The sequence below is a fragment of the Symphodus melops genome (assembly GCF_947650265.1).
Source record: "Symphodus melops genome assembly, chromosome: 13".
Taxonomy (NCBI): Eukaryota; Metazoa; Chordata; class Actinopteri; order Labriformes; family Labridae; genus Symphodus; species Symphodus melops.
Window position 1 is genome coordinate 7,027,145 of NC_136703.1, and position 25,120 is coordinate 7,052,264.

A 25,120-nucleotide genomic window follows, 5' to 3' on the forward strand; every position below is an offset into this window, starting at 1 on the left:
TGCCTGATCTCAATCTCAAATCCAACTATCACATTTCCACATCCTTGCCCCTGTTTGGCTCCATCGGACGGCGTGCACTCTGCCTTACTGGATCTTTTTCTGGAACGTGAGTGCAGCCATGAGCAGCTGTACACAGAGCTGTATTTTAACCTGACATTAACACTACTGTATACCAACCTCAGCCCTCTGTCTTTACCTTGTGTTTACTGGACAATTGCAATTCTTCTTGGTGTCTAACGGCCACCTGTGGATCAGTGGAATAGGGTGAAACATGAGATGACTTTTTATTGCTTTACCAGCAGGAGTGTTTGTGTGTGGGCGGGTGTGCACAATACTTATGTGTATGTGCAAGAGATAAACAAAAACAAATCCTCACAGGTACTAGAGGTCAATAACTCAATAGGGAATATCTTAAGTTCTCAGGTGTCTCAGCTTTTTTTGTTGGTTGTTGCTTGTGGTATCCCAACTTTTTCAAATAAGGTCAACTTGTGTTGGCACTGAGCTCAAGTGAGAGAAAAAAATTGCCTCACTGATGGTTGGGATCATTGAGATTATATTTACAGCCTGTGGAAATAGCTTACATTGTGCCTTAGAAAAACAAACGGTGTCCGTCTGTTACATTTTACCACACAGGGACAGGTACTCAGACTTCCTGGGAAGGAAAGGGAATGTAACACTGTAAGAGATTTATGAACAGATGTTGTGACTTGTTGTGATGCAAAGTGTGAAACATTGAGATGCCAATGCGAGTTTAACACTTACTGTGAGAGTGAGTCAAATAGGATTTTAGTTAGTAGTATAATATTTGTATTGCTATCATGATCCTGTTAACTCCTACATGTCCACTTAAGACTCAAGTCAAACTAGAGCCTTGTTTAACAAGCGGCAATAACTAGGGATGTCCTGAAACAACCGATCCGATATCAGCACGAATCATATAGACTTTTATGACTTATTTTGTAGTATGGCATGTTAGAAAAGGCTTGATCAAGTGATGTTACTCAAACAGAGAGCAGTCAGCAACAGTAGGTATGAGGAAAAACTGACCCATTTATTAAACAATTGATTCCATCAATTTTAACCTTTAACATAGTATCTACAGTATTCTACAATTGAATAAAAAAAAAAATAGAAGACCCTGAAAAATAACCTAAACAAATCCAAGACAAATAAATTATACTTTAAAAGTCTGTTAAATGTTCTTCTTATATCGGAGATTTTAGATGCAGTCCAATAAAATCCCATATTAATTTTCTGGCTGATATCGGACCGATATCCTATATGTGATCAGAACACCCCTAGTAACAGGTATGCTGGCCAATGAGTTGCAATAACTTTCAGAACAGAGACACATGTTGATGTCTATAAATACTAACATTGAGGAACACAGAACACACTCTCTCTGTATGTTTAATCAGTCGAGGGAATTTATGTTCACAGCACAATACATGATTTCTCTAGGTAGTTTTTAATGGGCAGATCTCTGCTTTAGTTGACAGTGACACTGACCATGTCAGTCACAATGTGTTAGATTAACATGTATTTTGCATCAGATACATTTAATTTTCTGGAGGCTGATAACTCGAGACATTTTCACTCTGTTTTTTGTGATAGCATAAATGGATTTTGGAGGACTGTCAAATGTTTTGCAACATAACTACTCTGATTTTTAACATATAAATATCACATTTGAACACATCATATCTGCAGCTTCTGTCCATAAAACTCGTCAAACACACCAACGTCGTTGCCATCATGTCCCTCTATGTCTTTGTGAAAAGCATTGACCAGTCACTGGCACCTGTTACAGGCCGACAGTCAACACAGCTTCAGGGAAGTCATTTCTAAATTGGAGCCGTGCCACTTAACAACCCTGCGTGGCATAGAAAACCTCTGAAAGACTGGGGTAATAATGTGTGTGGGTGAGCATTCAACACTTAATGCATGCTGAGGCCTGGCTATCATCGTGTGTCTATGTGTTGTTCTTTATACAAGCAGGGGTCAACAGATCACTATTTAAAAGCAGGAGGAGAAAAAAAAAAACATCCACTGGAGCACTGTGGAATTTGCATTTTTATTTTAATCAACCCATTTGTACCTTTAAAAACACGTTACAGCGACTCCATCTGTTGTAAATGGACAGCTTCTAATTAGTATTTTTTAAACCAGAGAGGACAACGATTGTTCCATGGACTCAACACTGACGTGAAGTAGCTCACTAGCTTCCATGTCTTTGCTAGTTCAATTTGTGCAACAAATATCTGAACATTTTAAACCATATTTTTTTATGAGGAGAAATGGTTAAAAACCCCAAAAAGGAACAGGATCACACTCTGTGTTGTCTAAAAAACAAATCAGAACTCCAGACATACTGAAACATAGCTGTTTCAGCAGCTGCCTTTAGTGATGGAAAAAAGGAGATGATTGTCATCGTGTTGAAGGAAGTCAAAAGTAGTAAATTCACTTGAGTTGGTACGATAAATGTCACTTATACTGTTGGCACACTCAGCTCCTCTAAATCAGGCCTTAAAACTATATTATTCTCTCAGACGTTCTATTAGAAATATACTTTCTGCCTTACTTAACAAATTCTTCCTTTCGGAAAAGTATTTAATAGTTGTTACTTTATCGAATACTTTTAAATTCTTTTCTGTGTTTTTATGATGTACAGTCTTCTTTTGCTCTGTTTTCTTAATTTCTGTTGCATTTTTTCCCTTAAGCTTTGTTTTAATGTATTTCTGTGTCTATGTCTGTAAAGCACTGTGGATTGCCTTGTGTCTGAACAGCGCTATATAAATAAACTTGCCTTATAGGGTTTTTACACTTGCAGAAAAATCTTGAAAAACTCCAAATATTTGCCCGAGGAGCTGAATGTGTGACATTCATTCTTTGGTCCAACTTCACCCTGTGTCTCCTGACAGACCCCTAGAATTCATCTTGAGCCACTGGGAAGGGGGGACCTTGATACACTGTGGCTGCTGTAGGATGTCTATATTTTGTTGATATTGTGATTCTGTTGAACTAAACGTAGCATTGACACAAAGGCAAACAATATCATTGTAACATTGTTTAGTGAAATGTGTTACTTTGTTGGCTATGTTCGCATCACGTCTTACACCAGGAGACTCACCCGCCAGGTCAGGAGAAAATCCAGAGCAGTCCTTCTGAAGTGAAAGCAGCTTTATTGACAGCCTACAGAAAATAAATCACTGAATTTAAAGATAGCAAACATCCTTTTTTACATTTTGTGTGACATGATTATATGTAAGTCCTTCCATAATGAGTCCAAAATATCAGCTTTGCAAACAGCGCATATCTTCATTTCTGGCACAGATTGCATTGCCATTTATTGCCAACATTCACGCTTGGAATGAGCTAAACTTCTTTTACATTTAATGAAAAAAGTTCATTCAAAGAGATCATCTCAAAAAAAGCTTATAACAACTTTTGTTTGGAGATCTCCTTCCACACTACTCCACCACCTTCACCTGTTCTGACATGAATGTTTGATGAAGTGAGAGATGTTTAGCGGTTGGAGAGTCATTTCTGTAGTGGGAGTGCAGTGTCTGTGTGTGTGTGTGTGTGTGTGTGTGTGTGTTTACTTATCGATGTACGAATTAAAGAGTTAATCTGGAGCCAGATCTGTTTGAAGGTTTTTAACTGATAAGATTTGGACACGTATTTTCTTCTTAAGACAGCAGTAAGCCGCGACACATTTCACCTAACTTTCCGCTGCACCTTGCAAAAAGCTCTGATTTTATCAGATGTCTGCTAAAACAGAGTGCTCTGTATGCTCTATGAGGGGACAATTTGCATGTCCCTCACAGCTTGATGTGAAGAGATGTGAAGCTTTTGATGTGTTAAGGCTGTTTAGAGCAAGGTGAGTGTTCAGAGCAAGCAGCTGTCCACTGTCAATGGCACTTAATGGTACTTGTGAACCACAGATGTGAAGGTTTCAGGCTGATTGCAGCTCTTTTAAGGCCCTTGGGCAACTTACTGAAATCGGCAAAAAAAAAAAAAATCTATCTGGTTGCTTTGAATAGGATATGGATTTAGGGCAGGCTGATTTCATTTGTAGTCCCAGAAATGCACCAGAGGCCTGTCCTTTGACCTGGGCTTAGTCCCAGAGGGAATTCAGTCCAATAACAAAACAAGTCTCTGCTGTGATCATTGCTATCGATTGCCGTGTCTCTATATCCTTACCTTGTGTTGTTCTGCTGTATTCTTATATGAGGAAATGAGGTAGTGAAAAGAAGATAACACTATTGATTCTAATGCAGGACATTAGTTATTATTGCAGCAGTGGGAAAAAGATAAAGACAGAATATTTTCAGCTGAGTAAAGGAAAACGCAGAAACGACTTCATCCCAATTCTTCATGACAATCATGTGTTACGATATAACAAATAGAAAGCAAATTGAATGAAATGAGGTATAAATAAAGATGGTATATGTCTCCAATATGCAATAGCGTGGTTTGCAGAACAAAAGAAAATATGCATTTATGTCTGTCTGTAGTTATGCAGTTTAAAAATGTATAGTGTATTTCAATGACATAGTGGAATATGCTTCAATGGATAGATTATCTGTTGGATTGACTTTCTATCTGGTGACGGCACTAAGCAAGTCTGTCCAGGTCTTCGTCTTCACAGTCAAGTTTTCCAGCTCTTGAGAATTTCCAAAGCTTTCCCAAGCAACGAGATATACAGTAATACATTCAGCAAGATGTTAATGTACCTCATGTTCCTGCAGTGCTTGAATGGAAGGGGGACAGGGAGGAAGGCATGAAGGGGCTTTTTTGTGATGTCTTCCCCTTGGATCTTCAAAAATCTGTTTTTTCAAAGTCATATCCCAAGTCCAGGTCAACCGTTTTGTTTTCCACATCTGAAAACACCCTGAGAAGAGCAGTTTCCTGGCCTTGATTGTTTCCAGGGGTTTCTTTTAGGACAACTTTAAGTCCTTTTCACCAATGGCTGCTTTCTTCAAAGCACGATGATTTCATTTACTGATGATGTCCACCACAGGGGTCTTCGGTTGTTGTAATGACAGGTAATGGTCACCCCGTGGCTATAAGTCTAAGAAAGCAATTCCATATAATGTATAGGTTTTTCCAGCCTATACATCTGACTTGCTGTTTTATGCTCTGGCCTAAGGGATACATTTCACTATTACTGCTGACTACGCAAGCTTTCCATGTCTGACTATGGATTTGCCAATAACCTTGTGCTCATTCTTGATTTTCCCTCACCGATCCAACTCACCACCATCAAGTTTTTTATGTTATCTGTGATACACAATGAAGCGAATTAACAAAACGAAAAATCAGAATCACTCTGCTTTAAACAATACAATCTCTAGGAACCAGCCAACGGCCAGCTTTTGGGGGGTTCCTCTGTAGCCAGTGGTTAGCTCTAAAAGACTTCTGGCCGTCACGTTAATTTCTCTGTGTTGCTATTGTTTGCAGTCTGTCTCACAACTTTAGAAACAAGGCGGTAGGTGGAGTTGGAAAACAACACATAAAAGGGGGTTACTATTATTGTTTAAAGCTAAACCATCAATACACGACTCTTGGTGGGTTCCTGGATTGCAGTACAGCGGATTGCTCTTGTACCATACATCCCTTCCCCATGGAAGCACTAACAGACGATGCTACTCGGACTGCTCAAGGTAAAACACTTCCTGTTTAGCAACTCTAAACAAAATCCGTCAACAGAGAAAAACAAAACACCAATCAGTTTTAGATCAGGCATGCTGCTCCTCCCCGTCACCTCTTTGGGGTTTCTTCTTCATATACTACATGGACAATGAATTCCTCTAAAAGAAGAAAAAACGTGGCAAAAAATGATGCCATAGCTAACACGTTGTGCACTCCACCCAGGCTCCCTGTATCTTTTCTGGTGTGAGCTCAGATAAGACTTTTTGATGTGCTTCAGCCAAGAGAGCAAGCTTCCCTCTCAGATCTGGCTCCAAGGAGGACGCTTTGCTTTCCTTATTCCAGGAGAGATGCTGCTTTTCTTTTTAGCCAATTCACCTAGAAGGGATATTAAAATATAGACATTAAAAGATTGATTAAATGGGAATCATTTACAGGTAGAACACTTGGAATTTTAGGGTATGAGCGTGGCTGTGTACAGAGGTAGTTAAGAGTGAAGAAAAATCAATACCATCACATGAATTTTTATTTAAGTGTTAAAAGGCATTTGATTTAATTTGAGAGCAAAGTTAAGGAAGTTAAAGCACTGAGAGTAACTGTGTGATGAATTCTACTCAACATTTAGTATACGTATAAAACAGATAATATATTTTTCAAATAAAACGTGGGATGTAGCACACAACGACATGACACAGGTTGTGAAATAGAATGTATTCTACAGAATAACTTTCGAGGAGTCAGCAATACAAACGGCTCTATTATGCAGTTCAATGGCAGTTACAACAAAGGCTGACATGTCTTATTGTATGTGTGTAGAGTGACAAACATGCCAGGATTCTGTCTTTGTGACTGCCTCATAATGGGGTACTGAAGCTGTTTTCTGTTGTTTCCAATGTTGCTCTGCTTTCGTCATCGTCACTAGATGGTGCTGTGTAGTGCATCTTGAAGGAGTGTGCTCTGCCATAAGGCTGTGCCTAAATGGAAGGAAGACAGAAGCATCCAATGTTGCTGTTCGTCTTTCCTCTGATTAAATAGAATAATGTTTTTTGATGTATTTTTGAAGGGTGCTAAGGTGGGCGAATTGAGTAAAACATTTTGTTGAAATCTTTTTTTCTCCTAAAACAGAACTGCTGCAATTCAGAGGCAATCGCTTTGAGACTGCATGTCTCATCCTTGTCGTGTAGAGAAAAAAGCCAGTGTCTGTCACTGCATGAACGAGAATGGCCTCCTTTTACATAATTCAAATCAATGCCTTTTGGTTATGAAGAAAGAAAATCATACTGTGGCGTCATTTGTTCTCTTTGGTATTTTTTGATTCCGGTTATGATTGGGTTGCTCTTTTTGTCTTGTCTCTCCGTGTAACATTCTGGGTCTCTCTTTGAGCAGCTTCTTTCATGCTAGCAGCAGTCAGAGGGATGGAGATAACAATTTAAATTAAAGAGGCAGAGGAGACGAGAGGAACTGTGAATTTGTCTTATATGCCGTTCTCAGAGGGTGTGTGGGGTCACTTCACTTCAAATGTTCAACTTTTCCTCAATCCAATACATTATGTCCACTTCCTGTTTGTCTCACTTTCATTTACAGAGGTATTTTACTTTACTTTCTCAAGGAAGAAGAAACCCAATGAAGCTGTAGATAACAACACAGATTTGATGAAGCATGTTAGAGAAATGCAGTGAGTCTTCTTTGCTTTGCTCAGTGATTTTGACACCCTGAAGTGTTGAGACAATGACAGACTTAACCATACAGTATGAAACTTTTGTCTCTTCCTGTGACTGGCAGTTTATACACAAACACTGAAGACATATGCTCATTACGTACGCCTACAGGTTCAGAAATAGATGCAAAAAGGAAGCGATATCACCACCGTTTGATAAAAAACAAAAGTGATATTTAAGAAGAGTCAAATTTGAATGCTTTTGATCCCTCTCACAATATTTCCCCTCTCCACCATTATCCCATTTGCTTAGTCCTACCTCATGGCTAGAGTCCCTGCATTCCCAGCAAATTACTGCAATTACTGCAACTGCTTTTTCATTTACAATACTAATGTTGTGAATTGAAACCTGCATTATAATTAGGTGCAATATCATAGTTTGACTTACACAATGTTGTATACAGAAATAGTTTAGATTATCCTGTAGTGTGCAGTAATAAATGCTGCTTGGTAAATCACCATGCTATGTAGGGCATGACTGATGTTTTTTTTTATTTTTTTGGCTGATATCGACATTCGGGAGAGAAAAATCTGAAACTGATAAATATATATATTTTTCTTAGATCTATGTCTGATCTGTTGAAATAGATAATTAAAGATACGCATTTTTTTTTGAGTTGATCCCTCAATTTCAGTTATCAAACACTCGCAGTATCTGCGATAAAATTAGCCCCTGATAGTCATTTAATATGCTAATATCGGCCGATGCATGGTCATGCATGCAGCCATGGCATAAATCAAACAACTATTGATCAAGAGAAAGCATTTTAAACAGATGTGTAAAAGGTAGAGGTGCAGCGCAAAGTTAAAACTGTTCAAATGACAGACCTTCTAGCAAGTTGGACATACTAATAAAATGTAATTAAAGTTGGGTGTGATGGTCGTGATGTTTCCTCATTGAGAATTAATGATGTTTCCTCGGTCCATCAGTACCTGTGTTTATCATTTAGGTCATTTTACCATAGATTTTAGATTGAGGGGAGGGGGAGGGAGTTGTGTTGTTGCTGTTTGATTTATTATGACGTAAAAACTCTTTGTGATACATCATTGTATGAAAAGTGCTATACAAATAAAGTTGGATTGACTGATTGTGAAATAAACCAGTGACCTGGGGACGAGTGGACTCAAGACACATGCTTGAAAGAAAGAGCACTAATAATCGTACAAAAAAAAAATAAACAGGAGTAGGATGAGACGGGAGTTATTGTACTGGAATTGGGATTGGATGGGATCTTTGTTTTAAATTCTGGCCCGGGAATGGGATTATTTTTTGGGTGTGGAATAGGTGTGAAAAACCACTCCCATGTCAGCCTTTATTATCCAACCATTAAGTGACCAGATTGATGTTTGAACACGTCATGATTATACTCATATCATAAACTGATCTGCTGAAGAGTACGTCATTTATAGAGATGCATAAATCCACTTTTTTTCAGTTCTAATGCATATGTACCGATACCGAAACTGATTCCGACTGAAGCGTAAGAGTTGTAAGTTGATCATGTAGAAGGAGCTGTTCCATGTTGTCTGAACGTCGTCATGGAGACGATTTGTGGGCACTTCTTACAATTGAGTCTGAACATCTCCAAAGTGAGACTGTACAAGCTTAGAATGTTAACAGTGCCCAACCAGCTTTCTTTTAATCCGTGACGTGGATGGGAAATGTAAATTACGTTTATATTGAACCTGATTCCAATATAAGATTGGATCCATCTCATCTGTATTCATTTACCACCTATGTTGATACTCGATCACTGTGAGGTGCATTTGTGAACAGGCAAGTCAGAAAGGTTTCAAGGGCAGCCTGTCCCAACATTTTCTCCAAATGTTCAGAGGTGCATGTGTGAAAAAGGCTTTGGAGTTGGATGGAAGTGTTCGGTGAGATTGGACAGTAAAACACAAAACTATTTAAACAGCATGACCATGCAGGATCACTGCTCCTTTTAGTGCGTACCATCAGTCATTTGCTTCTGTAGGAACCCTCCATGCATCAGTTTCAGTCTGATGCTGGGTGGGATTACTCCTTGCACATGATTTATTTCAATAATATTCAAGGCCTCATTTCTTGTTCTTTTCATTTGATCCTGCATTGTAGGAAGTGCAGTTAGGTAATTCACTCTCTGCCTTTTTGATGTTTGATCATGATGAAGACTGCCAGTGACAGTTTGCAGATACATCTAATGAGTTAATGACGATGATACAGGTGCTGTAAATAGACACAGCTGTGTACAATGATTATTTGTAATTACAGCTGCTCTGGTATTGTTGAAAAATGTCTCTAGTGTGACACAGTTGTAGAAATGGTGCTAATTCCTCCACTATTCTTTTCTCCAAAAGAGTCGGAGCATGGCAGAAGTACTGACATGCAAACAAGTGATTAAGAGCCTCTTTGTTACCATTAAAAGGCGTACGGTTGAGTGGAAACAGGCTTGTGAATGTGTGTAGAGTTCCATAATGGAGAACCATCAAACAGAACCATGCATGTTCAAGGCTTTTTTTTTTTTTTTCTACACTTCATAAGACTGTATGTCTCTGTGTTTGAACAGAGTGGGATTTCTGGCACCACTTCATCTACTTTCAAGGTGAGCTCACTTCCAACAAATGATATACAGTACATCTGAATACATATCTGTCATTGGGTCACCTACACATAAATGACTGGGTAGATGGTCATATGGCTTCAGGCCATTGGAATCTGAAAAGTGTGAATAAAAGCAGAGGCAAGGGGAATGCTCAATAACAGACATCCGGAACACAATATTCAGGTCTATAAACCCCAGCAGAGTGCATCCAAGGTCTAAGATCTTTGTAATCTGTCAAATGACGACCTCATGATGGCCACAAGCCGGAACAGAGCGCCCTTGTTACATTGGGAGATTTAAAAAGGTCTATTGGGTCTGTGTAATGCAAATGTCACTGTGTGATCTAACAACATAGAGAAGTTATTCCAAATCTGAGCTGGCATCAGAAGTAGAGGTAGTTACAGAGGAAGTAACAGATAAATGATTGTAAACTTTGATAAAACACATTGTGCCTCTTGTGCTTTTGAAACACAATGTGCAAAGCAATGTCAGTATCACTCACTAGGATGTCACTATTATGTTGTTTCTCAAAATCACATAACAGTAAAAAGGTGTAGCGATGTTCTAACTTTGAACAGCACTGCGGCAGATTGTTAGGGTTGCTCTGCATGGCTTGCTGCAGTTTTGACCTTCTCCTTTTCTGTGTCAAGTTTGGCCCTGAACCTAAAGGGCTCTCAGCTCTAGTTTACTTATTTTATTCTAATTAACTTATTACATAAACCTCAAGTCCTTGCCAAGATATTTTAATACCAGGGACCACTGTTGGACTTTCGGAACCTTTCATGACAAGGTTAAAAATGACATTTCCTTCTGATAAACAAACCTGACAAAGTAAAAGGAGAAAACGGGTTTCATTAGTTATCTTACCCTACGATTTTCCAAAATAACCTCGAGAACAGCGTGACCAAAAATCTATAGCGATAAGATCATCATCGAAAAAGCTCAGTTTCTTTACACGCTTATCTTTTTGAAGTATCCATCATGGTGCGTGATGAATTCAGTTATCATGTCAGCAGTGTAACTGTATGCCTTCTCTACTACATGATTTACTCACTGCGAGTACGCTTGGGTCACTAAGAGCTGATGCCAAGCGACGACAGTTTCTGTAATTATGGTCTGTCAGCACCAATTTATCCTACTCGTAACTTCATCTGAGACTCTTAGCCTGCTCCTCCTCGCCGACGCTTCCTCCCCGCGACCGACGTTAGCTCTGCGCTGCTCAACAATCAAGCCATGTAATACAGTTGCATACGGCCTAATGCAATATGATGGGACTTATTGTGGTCTGCCTTCTTCGGCTGACAAGCACTAGCTCATCGCTAATGGAGGGGCTGATCTAGAGAGGGAAGCGGCAGGAGGGCGCTGCTGACTCGTTCGACTTTGTCCTTTTGCCAGGAAACAATTTGTTGGGAGGTGTGACAGCTGCAGTCATCCGAATCACTGACACATGGGATGAGCGCCTGCTCGTGGGTCAGAGCTTCAAAAAGACTGAAGCATAACGGATAGATGAACAGACAGAGGGAAGGGATGAGACATGTAGAGATGTGACGCTTGATTTCATCTCCTTGCTAACCGCCGTTACACCTCTGAGCGACTGTCGGGAGCAAATCACATCCTCGGAACAGTAATTGGAGACTCTCTTGAGCTGATATACAGCAAACTTGTGCAGCTGGGAGAAAGATGTTGACAGTTGTGATATGAGTCGTACAGAAATGGGTCCTTTTATTTGAGTAACTGAGCCAGCAAACAACCAGTAATGAATGTGTCAACCACATCATATGTTCAGGTTGTGTTGCCTCTGACCCTCACCGGGCTTGGAGAGTGGCACAGTCGATTACCGAGCGTCCTAGAAAGTGTTGCCATTAACGCGTGCCCTTTAAACATACTCAGTGTTTTGCCCTTTACTGCGCTCTCATCTCGATATATTCAGACAGTCACACAGGAAGGAATTTGACAGAATGCCTATTTCACATGCTACGTAAAGCAACATCACAGCTTAAAGAAGAAACAGTCATCAGTATGCTAAAGATGCGTGATGTGTGAGGTCACCTTCAAAGCACAGTGGACAGCATTGACGAGTGTTGTGTTATTTTCTGTCGGCAGTTGGATCTAAAACTGGAACAAACAAACATCTGTTGGCTGTCAGAGCTGTCATAGAGAACGATTTCCAAATAATTGAAACTGATTAGTGAATCCCAAACTGCCGGAGACTTTGCATTTTCCAGAATTTTGACTGGACAGAAAATTGACAGCGCTGCACGTCTCCTGTTATTTAATTGGAAAAAGTGTTCTATCCAACTTGGACTTTTTTCAAAGATTTATTTTTGGGCTTTTGTGACTTTATTTAGTGGATAGGATTGTGTATGTAATAGAAAGTCGTCACACTTTAGGTAGTGTATTCCAGACCACACTAACCGAGACCAGAGTGCTCCGGAGACGTTTAGGGATCGAGACCGAGACGAGACCGAGACCATAAATATTAATGAGATTTTTATCATCTTGTGTGCAGCAGGCGTGCCACTCACAATAACAATAACATCCGAATATATCCATTCTGTGATATTTGATGAATTACAATATTTATAAAATGAATGATACGTCATGATATCTGTTTAATCCAAGAATACAAAATGCCCATTATAATATAAATACTGTATTTATTTACTGCAGTTTGGTGTCATTTTCTCCTCTTATCATGCTAAATTGTTCTGCTTCTTTGTATTGCTGTTTAACACTGTCTCGCTGTCTTCTTTGTCTTTGTCATGAATGCCATCGCAAGAAGGGATGAAGTAGTGACACAGAGAGTCAAACTGGCAGGAAAATGAGAGCACCATTTTCTTTTTTGAATACAAATTTCAATATGCTGCCTCAGCGATACCACAAAATGTGTATCCATCCCGGAACAGATACATTAACAATGATACAACAGCTAGGAAAAAGGACAACCAAAGAAATAAACAATATTTACCAATAAATAAATTCCAATTCAAAATAGTTGAGGAGCCAGAAACAGAGCTGCAGCTGTAACACATGTTCTGTGTACATTGAGTAAAACACAATCACATAGAGTTGAACATGTTAGTGTTATATGTAAGTAGGTTCCATCTATCTTTCTACATAACTTCTGGTAGATATGATAATATGATTTCATGGAAGAAGAGGTAGGAGGGACTTGTGGGTTCGGTATGATATTATAGTTACATAACACTATTGATATTTAGTCCCATATCTTCATAACAAGTGAGATCTCAGTCTGAGATCAATAAAAATGTTCTCATCCATCACCTTATTAATCACTGTAGAAGGTGTCAGTCTGCTGCGGTCTACCATGCTCTTGATTCCATATGAATGCAGCCTGAGTTTGGGCTACTGGGTGATCTGATTCTTGTTCAAATAACTGAGTTCAATGGATTTAAAACAGTGTAGTAAAAAGAGCAGAATACAGTAATGAAATTGTTTAATCTCGACTATCTATGTTTTCATAATCGTCAAAAGCCAAGTTATTCTTGAAAATAAAAAAGTGATTAAAGTCCCGCCCCTTGCCAGTGAAAGGCCTTCGTTGACCGTGATTGGAATCAGTGCTTGTGGACACAGAATAGTTAAGACTCAAAGCAGTGAGCACAGTTAGTACACACTCCACTCCTGGATGTTTGTGAAATGTGCTGCGGTCTCATTGTTGACTCTTAACCGGCAGCTTAGTAACTGTGAGCTACAATCACACGAGCATGCATTTTGTTGGTGTTAGATAAGCTTTCCATTAGTGGAGGGATATGTAACAAATACCACACTCTTAATTATCTATTTATTCCTTGCTCTGTCTCAGATGTCATTGCCAGGGGAAGAGAAATAAACAGTGTGGAGCTGAAAGCAGTGACATGGCTAGCGGCTGGGTTTATTAAAGGTGTTGGTGTACAGCTTCTCCTCTGTGCCACTGAGACTCTTGTTTGGATTTTAATTGGCTCACCGACAGGTACATGCTGTATAGATTGTGTGTTTTTCCTGTGACTTCCCTTAAGTGCCTGTGTGTTGTTGTGTGCCGTTTGTGGCTGTTTGTGTGTGCACTTCCAATGTTATGGCAGGCTCCTGCAGGCTTTAATGATGTTTGCTGAATGAAAAGCGTCTCGTGATGCTCTCCCTAATCACATACTCATTAAAATGGCCTCTTTTGAAAAAAACAAAAAACAAAACACTGAACCCATAACCACCTCCCCGAGTCTTTGTTTCCTTGACTACTTCCTTTCCATGTCATGCTACGTTCCCCCTCTGGTGTAGAACCCATCCTGAAAGAAATCGGTCTCAGTTTTGTTTGGTTTTGATCTGAAATGTCATACAAATGTTAATTAAATGTTAATCAAACATCTTAAGCATAGTAATGTCATTGGGATTTTGATGTGATATATTTCGCTGATTTGTGGCCTATTGTGGAGGTCATTCCTCCCTCGAGGTCTGCTTTCCTTTCTCACAACGAGAGGAGAAGTTTAGGACATGGCATGGGAGGCTATGTGCCGCAGTGACATTATTTCACCCGCCTAATTAAAATGAATGTCATCCCTCCCCCCTCTGAGAAGTGCATCAATCTCCCCCCTGCGACAGGCCCACAGTGAGTCTTACCCTGTCAGTGCCTGCCAGCAGTGCTATCCTTCTCCAGACGGATGCGTGGCCCTGGCAGCCACGGATTCAGTGGAGATGATGTTTGCACATCTAATGGTTGCCATGTGGATGGCCACCTCAGACCGAGGCCCAGCTTCTTATTAAGAAGAGTTTCAGCCCAGACTTGAATGATTTAATGCAGCAGTTGTATGAAGAGGCATTTCAGAGACATTTAAAGCAGTAAAACAAATATTTCTAGCTGTCAACAGTTTGTAATGTACTTACAAAATCCATTATTTTTTTAAAGTAAAGTAAAAAACGGAGCTCTGTGGCTCCATCATATCAGTAATGCCTTACCGTTAGAGACCGAACAGCGGCTTTCAACTTAAACATTGTGTATTTGTTCTCCTGATGGTGCCTCAAGTCATTACAGCTTTGTCATTTGCCTGTTGGTAACGCAGCAGTCCTTTCTGCCCTCCAGCATCCACTCCATCCAAGGAAAATTGTGTAATTTAAAAGGTTTCATTTCAAATCACGAAGCAATATACCTGAACATTAGGTTTGGACCTTTAATATCCCATTTGTGTATTCTTTTATATATTTATTCAGAAGAACCTGCACTTACTTTCCCACAGACTCTCATCTTTCATCTTATTTTCTACTTCTCGCATATCTGCAAAATATCAAGTCAGACTCCCTGTTGAGATATGATTCATGACTGCAGTGTTCAAAACTCTGGGCTTTGATGTTTGACGAAACAAACGAGTGACGCGTCAAAGATAACAAATAACTATCAGGCCATTTTCATCTGTGCTTATTGATTACATCGCTGCTCTCTGTGAAAGCTGACTATATGATTTGGAGATTGCTGACTGATATTTGAACGTAGCAGCCAGATGTTTGAACAATTCAGGGCCCAGATTAAGGACGGTCATTTTTGGAAGCTGTACGCATTATTTTACCAGATAATGCGAGATTATACGACGCCTTAAATCTTTACATCATTTATGGAAAAATAATCATAAGCCCTGAATGAAAAAAAAAATCCTCCTGAAGTGACTAAACCTTATCTTTCACCTAATTAGACTCCAACTGTCTTCATCATTTTGAAACCATAACGCTGCATCTTTGGAATTACTTATAATCACTTCAGCGATCTTAAAAGAGTTGAGAATGATTGGATCTTTTAGTTTTTTCGTTACGTAACATAGGTTGGGATAAACTGCAAAACCAATCTTGGGAGAAGAGTAAAATGAGGAGTTTATTGGCACCCCAGCCCATTAAACTGCTCAAAACCAATGCTTATTAAATGCTGTTTGCTGAGATCTATACCATCTGAGGGGAGATTTTGGGATATGTCGCTGTTTATGGCCACTTTCTAGAGTCCCTAGATCACCAATTACAGTTAATCCCCCTGCCGTCCTTTGCTGTGAACCTTCATTTGGCCAATCCGCTCTCACAAAGGGATTTATTGTGATGAGTTTTTCTCTGACATAGAACAGAGTTTCAGATATTTAGAAACACCCTGAACAAGCACCTCCTCAATTACCTTAGTTATCATGGGGAAGAGTTCCATCCAATCCTGCATATGATTGTGAACCTTGAGCTGCAGCAATAACATCAGTGTTGTTGTTTTATCATTTCTAGCATACCTAGTAATAAGTATATAATATACAGTATAATAATAATAAGCACTTCTAGTAGGAAGTACGAGGGCCCTTTATCGTTCATATATGCTTTACATTCTGTGTGTTCTCTGTGACAGTAACAAACAAAGACACTGAAGCTCAGAAAGACCTGGAAGCAACTATCAAAGAAGCTCCCCAAAGTTCAACACATCTGATGCTCGCTGTTGCAGCAATTTATAGTAAACTCACCAACTCACTGACTGCTATTAGCTGATTCACAATTCTATTGCTATTAATCTATTGTTGGTTGAATTCCTGCTGATACTCTCAGATTTTGTGTGGAAAGCAGCTGAGGTTTATTGAACAGCTTTTTTAATGACAAAAACAATAGCGACACTCGTCGTAGCCAACATCATTGCTCTTTGAAGTAATAAAGATGAAGCGACATTTCTTTGAAATGTTTTCCTTCTTTATTGAGCTTTTCAAATCTTAAAAAAGACAGATATGCTGACCTAAAACACCAACATCCGTGATACCATTCTTCTAGCTCAGCTAAAAAAACCTCGACCCAGAGTAATTATCTGATCCTTGTTGGGGCCGTTACTTTCCTAAAAGTGACCAAAAAAAAATCTATCACTAGTTCTCAGGATTTTTCGAGGGAGAGCAACAACCGCTGATAAAAAATGTGCATATTCAAAGTAAATTGGTCTGAGCTGGGAACATGAAATTCATGAACATCTTCAAGTTTTGCCACCAAGGGAAGCTAGATCTGAGGCTGAGCACAATTCTTTCCGAGCCCTTTTTGGCTTTGGTGAGTTTAATAGAGCACAGAAAGCGGCTGGGTTAATTTGGACGACTTTTTTTTTTGCAGATGGATGAAAGTGTGAGTGGTTTAGTGCTCTTAAGTTAATGATCTTGGGTGCATGTTCCCCTCACTTTCTTCAGGGCATCTTATTGCAGAGAATAAGTAGCTGGAGCTATGGGCCGCTGCCTGTCACAGGGTCTTGGCTGAAATAATGACTTGAGCAGCCCAACAGACTGAGGTAATAGTAATAACTGTCAGACTCTGTCTCCCATCAATGCTCACATCTCTCTAATTAAGGATTCATTTATGCTGTACGTTGGAAGAGCAGAAGATAGCGAATGATTTGTCATTTTTTCTCTCAGCCTCTCTGAAATCATGTTTCTTTGACTTGCTTTTCTCTGTGCGATACACACACATTAATATTTTGGAAAATGTTCTATTTAAGAACAGCAGTTTTAGTAATTGTCAAATTTGACTGATTGTCTTTGCTTCCTGTTCTTCTCATCTGCTGCAAAACACGCTCTCAGCTGTTTTCATTCAGCAAAACTCAATGTGTATCCTTCTGATATTTCCTTATTTTTATACCTCCCCATGTGTCCCCGCCAATGAAATGGATGATTACCTTTCTTGCTCCAGGTTACAGACATAGACGCCCTTACCTCCACTGGGTTTGTAAAAGGATTGTTTTTTTGTTTTTTTTTGGAGATGCTGCTTTTTTGTAGCATTATATTTTACACTTCCAAACACGGTTGATGGATTCTTCCCTTAGAAAAAGACTTTACCAGTTGAAGCAATTATGTGTGCGGTGACATCGCCTGTTATTGTTTTCAATGCGAATTTATGGAAAAAGTTAGCTGCTTCCTTTGTTTTTGCCGTAGGGTGCTGTTTCTTGTTTCCCCCCACAAATTCACTATCTTTGGTTCACTTTGGGCGAACGGTGATAACTCCTGTTTTATATATGTCCTTTAACACTCAAATCAGCAGTGTAATCACTTTGGGGAAATTGACTATTGATCATTCTGGCTTGTCTGACGCAGTAAGTGCCACATAGAAAACAACTTTAAAAGCAGCTTTTAATTCAAATGGCAAATTCTCTGATTAATTGAAATGTTTCCTGCCTAAAACAGTGCAAGTGCAAGGAGGCAGACTTTGTTTCCACTGAGGTAAAATGTAATTGATTTGATGTCTCCTCTGTGTCACCAGCAGGCTTTGCAATTGATGAAGACTCACTGAGTTACTGCGGTGCGAAGAATGAGTCGATGTCTCTGACCCACTGGGCATCGCTCTACTCACTGGAGGCCTTCATCACATGCATACATTAGCTAACTACCTCGTCGAGCACTTTGTCCATACCACAATGCCATTAAAGTGCCTCCGTCCCCAGGTTGACGTCACATTGATTCAGCCGTCATATAATCACCAAACTGCATATTGTTCTTAAGCTCATGTATGCCTCGGAACGCTCTGGAGTGTTTTTGTAAAAGGATTACTCATAATGTGTATTTTCTGCCTTGCTCAGGAAACTATTGTCTGTGTTTGTTTACTCCGAGCGCGACTGCAGTCTCTTTGAGATTCTTTTTGTCCTATTGTTTGCCAGCCCAGGCTGTCAGCTCTTCATGCAGTTTATATGTAGATCACACTATTTCAAAGTGCTTTAAAAAAAACTCTCCAATGCAAACATGATGGGGACTTATGTCGCTTGTAGCTTTGCATGTCAAAAAGGAATTCTTTCATTGTGATTTACATTCTTTGGTGCCATCGGTGTGTTCTTAGGATACATTTGTCTTCATCCCTCACAAAGTAAATTATTTCTTGTTTGATCCCTGTCATGGTTGTTGACTTCACTTCTCTTTGATAGACTTTTTGTGGAACATGTTAATTCTCAGAGGCAGTTTGCCTCTTGTTTTTTAATTCCTTTGTATACCCACTTGCAGTTACTCAGAGCAATTTTGAACAGAGTTATTCTCTCTTTGCTATGATTGGACGACTGAAAGTCTGTGATAAGCGTCGCAGTTGAACAGATAAAAGCTTTTTTTTTTTTTTTTTTTCTCAGGCTATAGGCGTCCCTGCAGAAGAGGCCTCTGATTGGTCCTTTGTCTCCCTTTTTCGCTCATAGCTCAGCCAGCATCGCTGTTCCAAAGCGGTCCCTGAAACCCAATATATTCATTGAATTATACAAGCAGTGAGCAGGGAGCGTGTTCGAGACACTCTTCTTGCTCTTGTCCTCATGTTCTGTGGGAGTACAGACATGCTAGCGTCAGTGAGTGCTTGGAAAAAAAAAAAAAAGTGACACATTGGATAAATTGCCTGACTACTGTATTTTTACTAGATACTCCCCATTAAATGATCTCTCTACAGTTGGATCTTCCTACAAATGATGTGCTTTGAAAGTAGACTTGTTTGACTGAATGTTTCACATTAAGAATCATATTAATTCAACCCCATTAGATGGAGAAACAGCCAATGCCTCAGTGGGGAATAAATGTCTGCTATCTGTTTTATGGTAGCTATATTTCTGGAGTTACAATTCAAAGAAATAGCTTTTAATGTCTGTGCTACTTGGGGGTAAAAAATTATAGGATGAGACAAAGTCCTTTATTAGTGGAATAGAGTATTGATCTGCATGTGGGGTCTGAAGTTTAGGGGGGGGGGGGGGTCTTTGAAGATTCACATAAACAACAGTTCACACAAGGAGCGTCATGATTGGTTCCCTCTGCTTAGTGTGCAAGTTTGACCATAGGCCAGAGCGATATTGCACTTGTAGCATATATGACTTACCAATCTGTATACAGTATATAAAGCATGTAGTCTTTAAAAGTGTAACACAAATCAAACAGACTGGGCCAGTCTGGAGACTTTAAGGAGGAAGGAAATTGTGAGTCATTCCCGAATGTTGGCTTTGTAAAAGGCAACCATTCAAGTTTCAAAATATGTTTGTGTGGAGAGGTGTTAAGATTTGTTTATTCTGATTTAGCTGACATGTTTTTGATCTTGTCACCTTCAGTAATCGTATTCCCTGTTGAAATGCTCAAACAGTTGTAGTGTTCCAAATGCCAGCTCCATTAACCTATCCGAACACTTGACTTTGGGCTTTGACAACAAGCTAACTGAACAGCAAAGTTACTCTGCATAATATATGATAATATGACATTTAAAAAAATGGCCTTTCCAAAAGCCGAAAGGCAGCAATAACTGTTTTGTTATGTTGTTATTTGTCCAAAAAGTGATCCATGTTTTCTGTTTACCTGACAAGGACCTCTCATGACAGAGTGAGCAAAGGCAGCGAACCTCTTCAGGAGGAGAACCGGCTGGACTGGTTAGTCATCAAAGGATGTGACTTTATACAAGACAGCTGTTCACTTCAGAATTATGGGTTAAATGTCAACATGCTTTTTCTTCACAACATAGATTTTAAATCACTTTAAATGAAACAAACCTTCAACACACAGGGAGCAGATCAGAAAACAATCATATGAATGATTGGGCTGTCCTGGACTGCAACGCTTCAAACCTGTCATTAAGCTCGGAGGATTCTTTAAGGTGCTCGCCGGCTCCTTGAAAGGCAGCTCCACTGCAATCACAGTGTGATTGGATGAATGAGAGCAGTACAGCCTCTGGTCCATTAAAGGAGAAGAGTGGTGTGAAAGTGCAGTCCATTTGGCATCTAGGCTTTCACAAACACCTGCAACTGCTAATTTACACCATCAGGATTTTATTTTTGTCGTAAAAAAAAAAAAATGTGTTCACTAAAAAAGCCTCTAAAGGGTCTGCTGACCTTTCAATGATTTACAGACGCAACATCAAATCTGTGAGCCAGATTCTCCTCAATCACACATGGACATTAATGTTTCTAAATCAACTAAAATCAAAAAGTGAAACTTTTTGAAACCCTTAAAAAATCTAATCTACTTCCAATGTCATGAACATGTGAAAGGTTAAAAAAAGATTGTAGGATCCAATAATAGTTGTTTTTATTGTTTTTTGGGGTTTGCAATGTAACTGTTGTCCTGTGAGTACGAATTTGGCTTATTTTATTATCTCAAGACCCACACTTCTATTCTACAGTTCACTTAGCAGATGCTTTTAGACAAAGCGGCGTACATCAGAGAGTAAGTTCAACACAAGCAAGGATCTACAAAAGAGAAAACAACGTTAATAAGTACAAACAAACAGGTTAAGTCAAATGTTTACACACAGGAGCTGGCAGGCAGTGCACAATATCAAAACCCTTGTAAATAAAAACACTGTCATTATCAAACAAGATCGACCATCATCATCATCGTTTTCATCAATATGATCAAGTGTTCAAGGTTCAAGTTCAAGCTCATGAATTGGCCTGGGTCTTTAGCTTTTTCTTAAAGATGCAAAGGGACTCTGCAGGCGAATAGCAGTTGATAGTTTGTTCCACCACTGGGGGGCGACAGAGGAGAAGAATCTGGTTAGCGACTTCGGGCTTAAGTATGATTGATGGTCATATATAGAGTGAATATTGTGTCACTTTTTTTTCAGACACCCTGATGATTTTACCGTTGTGTTTTTTTTTTTGCCCGATAGCTATTTCATGCAATGTCATACACCACACGGCTTTTCCTCTCTTGAGAATGACAATGAAAGCTCTGCCATTGAACTAGTGTATCACTGTGAACTGTTTGGTCTCTGTGGGAATATAGAGCTGTGGCTGCAGGAGGAAATAGAATAAATAAATCAATAAAGAAAAACAATGTTGTTTTCATGCTGTATCCTCCTTGTGGAGGTTTCTTTGAATCATTGTTTTTTTTTTTTTTTTGGCCTGAAATGTTTGATAGCATTCAGCCTTGTGCAGACTTTGTCTCTGTCTGCTAAAAGAATTGGTTATTCTGTGGACAGCTGTAACAAAGTGTAGAGTTTTAAATCAGACGTGTGTTTTCCGTTTGGCTTTTAGTTTTGCTGCTCCTACATGCACAGAATGCTGCACCTAAAGGTCACGTCTTGTTGTACATACAAACTGAAGACTACCCCAGAGTGTTGACGTGTTCACAGTTCATCTCTGAATATTGAATATTTTCATCATTTTCTCAGAAACCCTTCAAGAACAGTGTTGATCATATTGTGCTGCTTCATGCAATAAAAAGGTTCCTACTAATGTCAGACTCGAACAGCGTTAAAAGATTGAAACTTGAAAGAGAAACACTTTGGACGGCAAAAGGCCATGAACCAGTTGTTGACCTTTAGATTTGGCCAAGTCGTAAGATCCTGTTTTGATACTGACACACACACACACACACACACACACACACACACACACACACACACACACACACACACACACACACACATCATATAACATCATGTTAAATGCATTAAACAAATTGTCTCTGTCTGCTGATAAGAGCTGGTCCTCTCAAAGACCATCTCGATAGTCTGTGATAAGTCCACTGCAGGCATTTCCTGTTTTCCATAATACCACCCAGTGGACACAAGGTGACATTTAGAGTAAAGACTGCATGTATATGAATGATGACCTATAGTATTGGCTTATGATATTACATGTAATAATCCTGCTCAGGGGGAATTGAAATCATTGAATGAACCATTATGTGCTCCAGTTTGTCTTGAAACAATGTGGACTATCACCCTCCTTTTGTATTCTCTACTTGCACTGTATATGATGGATTACCATAGGCTGAGACTGACCAGCTTATTAATCGATTCAGTAAAACCTCTCTGTCCCCTGTGGATGATTTAAAGCAAAATGATCTCTCTTTTTTTTTTTTTTTTTTTTTTTTGCTGAAGTGGAGGAGCAATGGGACTGATTGTAAATCATGTTCAAACACAGTAAAGCCTCTCCTGGACTAAATGTATGACACAGTGTTTAGGGACACAATGTATTGACCATATGGAAATGTCAGCGATGAGAGTATGAAGAGCCACTACGCTTGAATATCTCCCAGCTTAAAGGAAATGTGACCCCTTTTTATAAAGCTCTTTTAAATGGTTAAAATGATTTTAAGAGTCTTTGTGAATAATCGGAATAGTCTATTGCTGCAACAGATTTTTTTTACAGTTTGCACAGGACAAAAGAAGCATAATTTCCCTCCAACTGAATAAACCCTCAAAAAGGATTAAACGCTAATTGACTGTTTGTGGTAGGTTTACATTAGGCGGAAACTGCTGCTGCATTGTGCTTTGAACACCTGTTATCAGAGCCTCAAATATGCACTTCATCTAACGTGTGTACATATGAAGGGGATTTTATTAAATGGTGAGGAAAACTAAATCTACTATTCCTCACCAAACAGGGACTCCCTGTTGGCTTGAAAGGTTGCTTTGAAAGTTTGTAGTTGACTCTTTTGTGAATGATGACTACACTTACAATACAGCATCCAGCCTTTCTACATCACCCTGCATGAACGGTTAAAAGACATCAGGATAATGGCTTCAACCACCCCAACCTGCAGGGAACATGGACTGGGCAGACAGTAGAGGGAGTACTTTCAGTTAGAAGTTGTCACATATTAGATACATTGGGGATAGCTGTGGCCCTAATCAGAGCTCTTGCTGCATGTTGTATGGGTTGAACAAACATTTTCTATATGCATTCACAAATCAGATTCATAAGAAAGCCAACACAATTTGAAACCGGCTCCCACGCATGTCAGTCCTGGGGGATAATCATGATCTTGTATTCTCGGTTATGAAATGCAATGAAAACATTAGCAGCCAGGATGTTAAGATGCAAAGTGTTGTTCTTTCTGCAGCCTCATGCACACAACCTAAATGTAACTTTAAAAACCCTGCTAACCGTGGAGGTCCTTTTTCTATCACTGGGTGTTAATTTGAGTTCAATATAAAAACAAAAAATGATCAAACCTTTCACGTAACTAATAGAAAATGTATTGTTTTGATAAAAATGAATATGAAATGTATAGGTGTCCACGTTACAGATAATTTGAAACCGACTTGCAGGCTACTTCAGTGACAGATTCTTTCCAGTGGGGTTATGAATAAGTTAATAAAGTGTGTTATTCGATATATAAACAATGATTATCATGCCATTCCCAGCACATCCTCTTATTCTGACTGTTTCCATCACTCAGCTGTCAACCACCTCCACCTCCCGAGCGGCCTTCCTGCAGTGTCTGCGTTGGGGGGTTTGGTGCCCCTTTCAGCAGCCAGCTGACAGGATTGGGGAAGAGCTCCAGCTTGTTCTGCAAGGAGGTGCAAAGCCAAACCCTCACGGAGTCATGGTCTACAGCACAGAGATGTCTGCCAAGACTCAGAGCCCCGTGCCATCCTCGGCTGCAGGCACAGCTCAGGTAACACAACAGCACAGAGGGACTTCTTTGTCAGAGGAACAAAATGTAAAGAGTGCACTGAAAGGTGTCAAGACACAGCGCCTTTCCCAGCACCTTTAAGAAGTCATTAAGTTTTCTTTTCCTTGAGAAAAAAAAACAAAAACATTCTTATTTTCTTTGTTGCATCTTGTGATGAAGGAAGTAATGTCTTATGTCGTCTATCTCGGTGGGCTTAAACACCATACAGTATCTATAAAAGCTCAAACTACATCATTTTCCAGTACACTCCTGACTGCATAACTGAAACATTATCAGGGGAATCAAAGGACTACACTTTTCACATTTTCGTTGTATATTTGCACCAAGCTCAGGTATTTTAAAAATTTCTTTCATCTTCATTATTCATTCCAGTTTCACTCAAAAACGTCTTTAGCCATAAAGACTCATACACTCATTATGATCCAACCTCAAACTAAGTTCTGATGAATGATAAAGATGTGTTACCCAGATGGAATCGAAAGGCTTACAAACATGATGTGTCAAAAACTTGTGGAGAGACTGATCTTGATTTGACAGACTTGGAATCAAGGATTTACTGATTAGATTTGGGATGTCACAGGTCAAGGTCAGTGTGACCTCCATGCACCATGCCTTTCATGTGTTTAACATATCAGCACCTACTAATCCACGATCAATAGTGGGAAATCTCCTTTTAATCCCTCCCTTGTGTTCCTGTTTGTTCTGTTGTCACAGAAAGGGTCAACTGATAATTACATGTCATGCAGAGGGGAGAGAGAGACAGAGAGGCCCTGTTTACGACTGGTGTTAACATATATCATGAGTGATCCACTCACAAACAGACAATGCTAAGT

The 25,120-nt window shown here is 39.5% G+C and overlaps 1 protein-coding gene across 1 annotated transcript in view; it reads left to right on the plus strand.

Moving 5' to 3' along the window:
• nphp4 (nephronophthisis 4) overlaps positions 1-25,120 on the plus strand; it is a 180,980-nt gene that overhangs the window by 69,607 nt on the left and 86,253 nt on the right. The window contains 1 exon segment of the mRNA XM_079360057.1: positions 24,051-24,269. Coding sequence (XP_079216183.1) covers positions 24,051-24,269 — 219 coding nt within the window.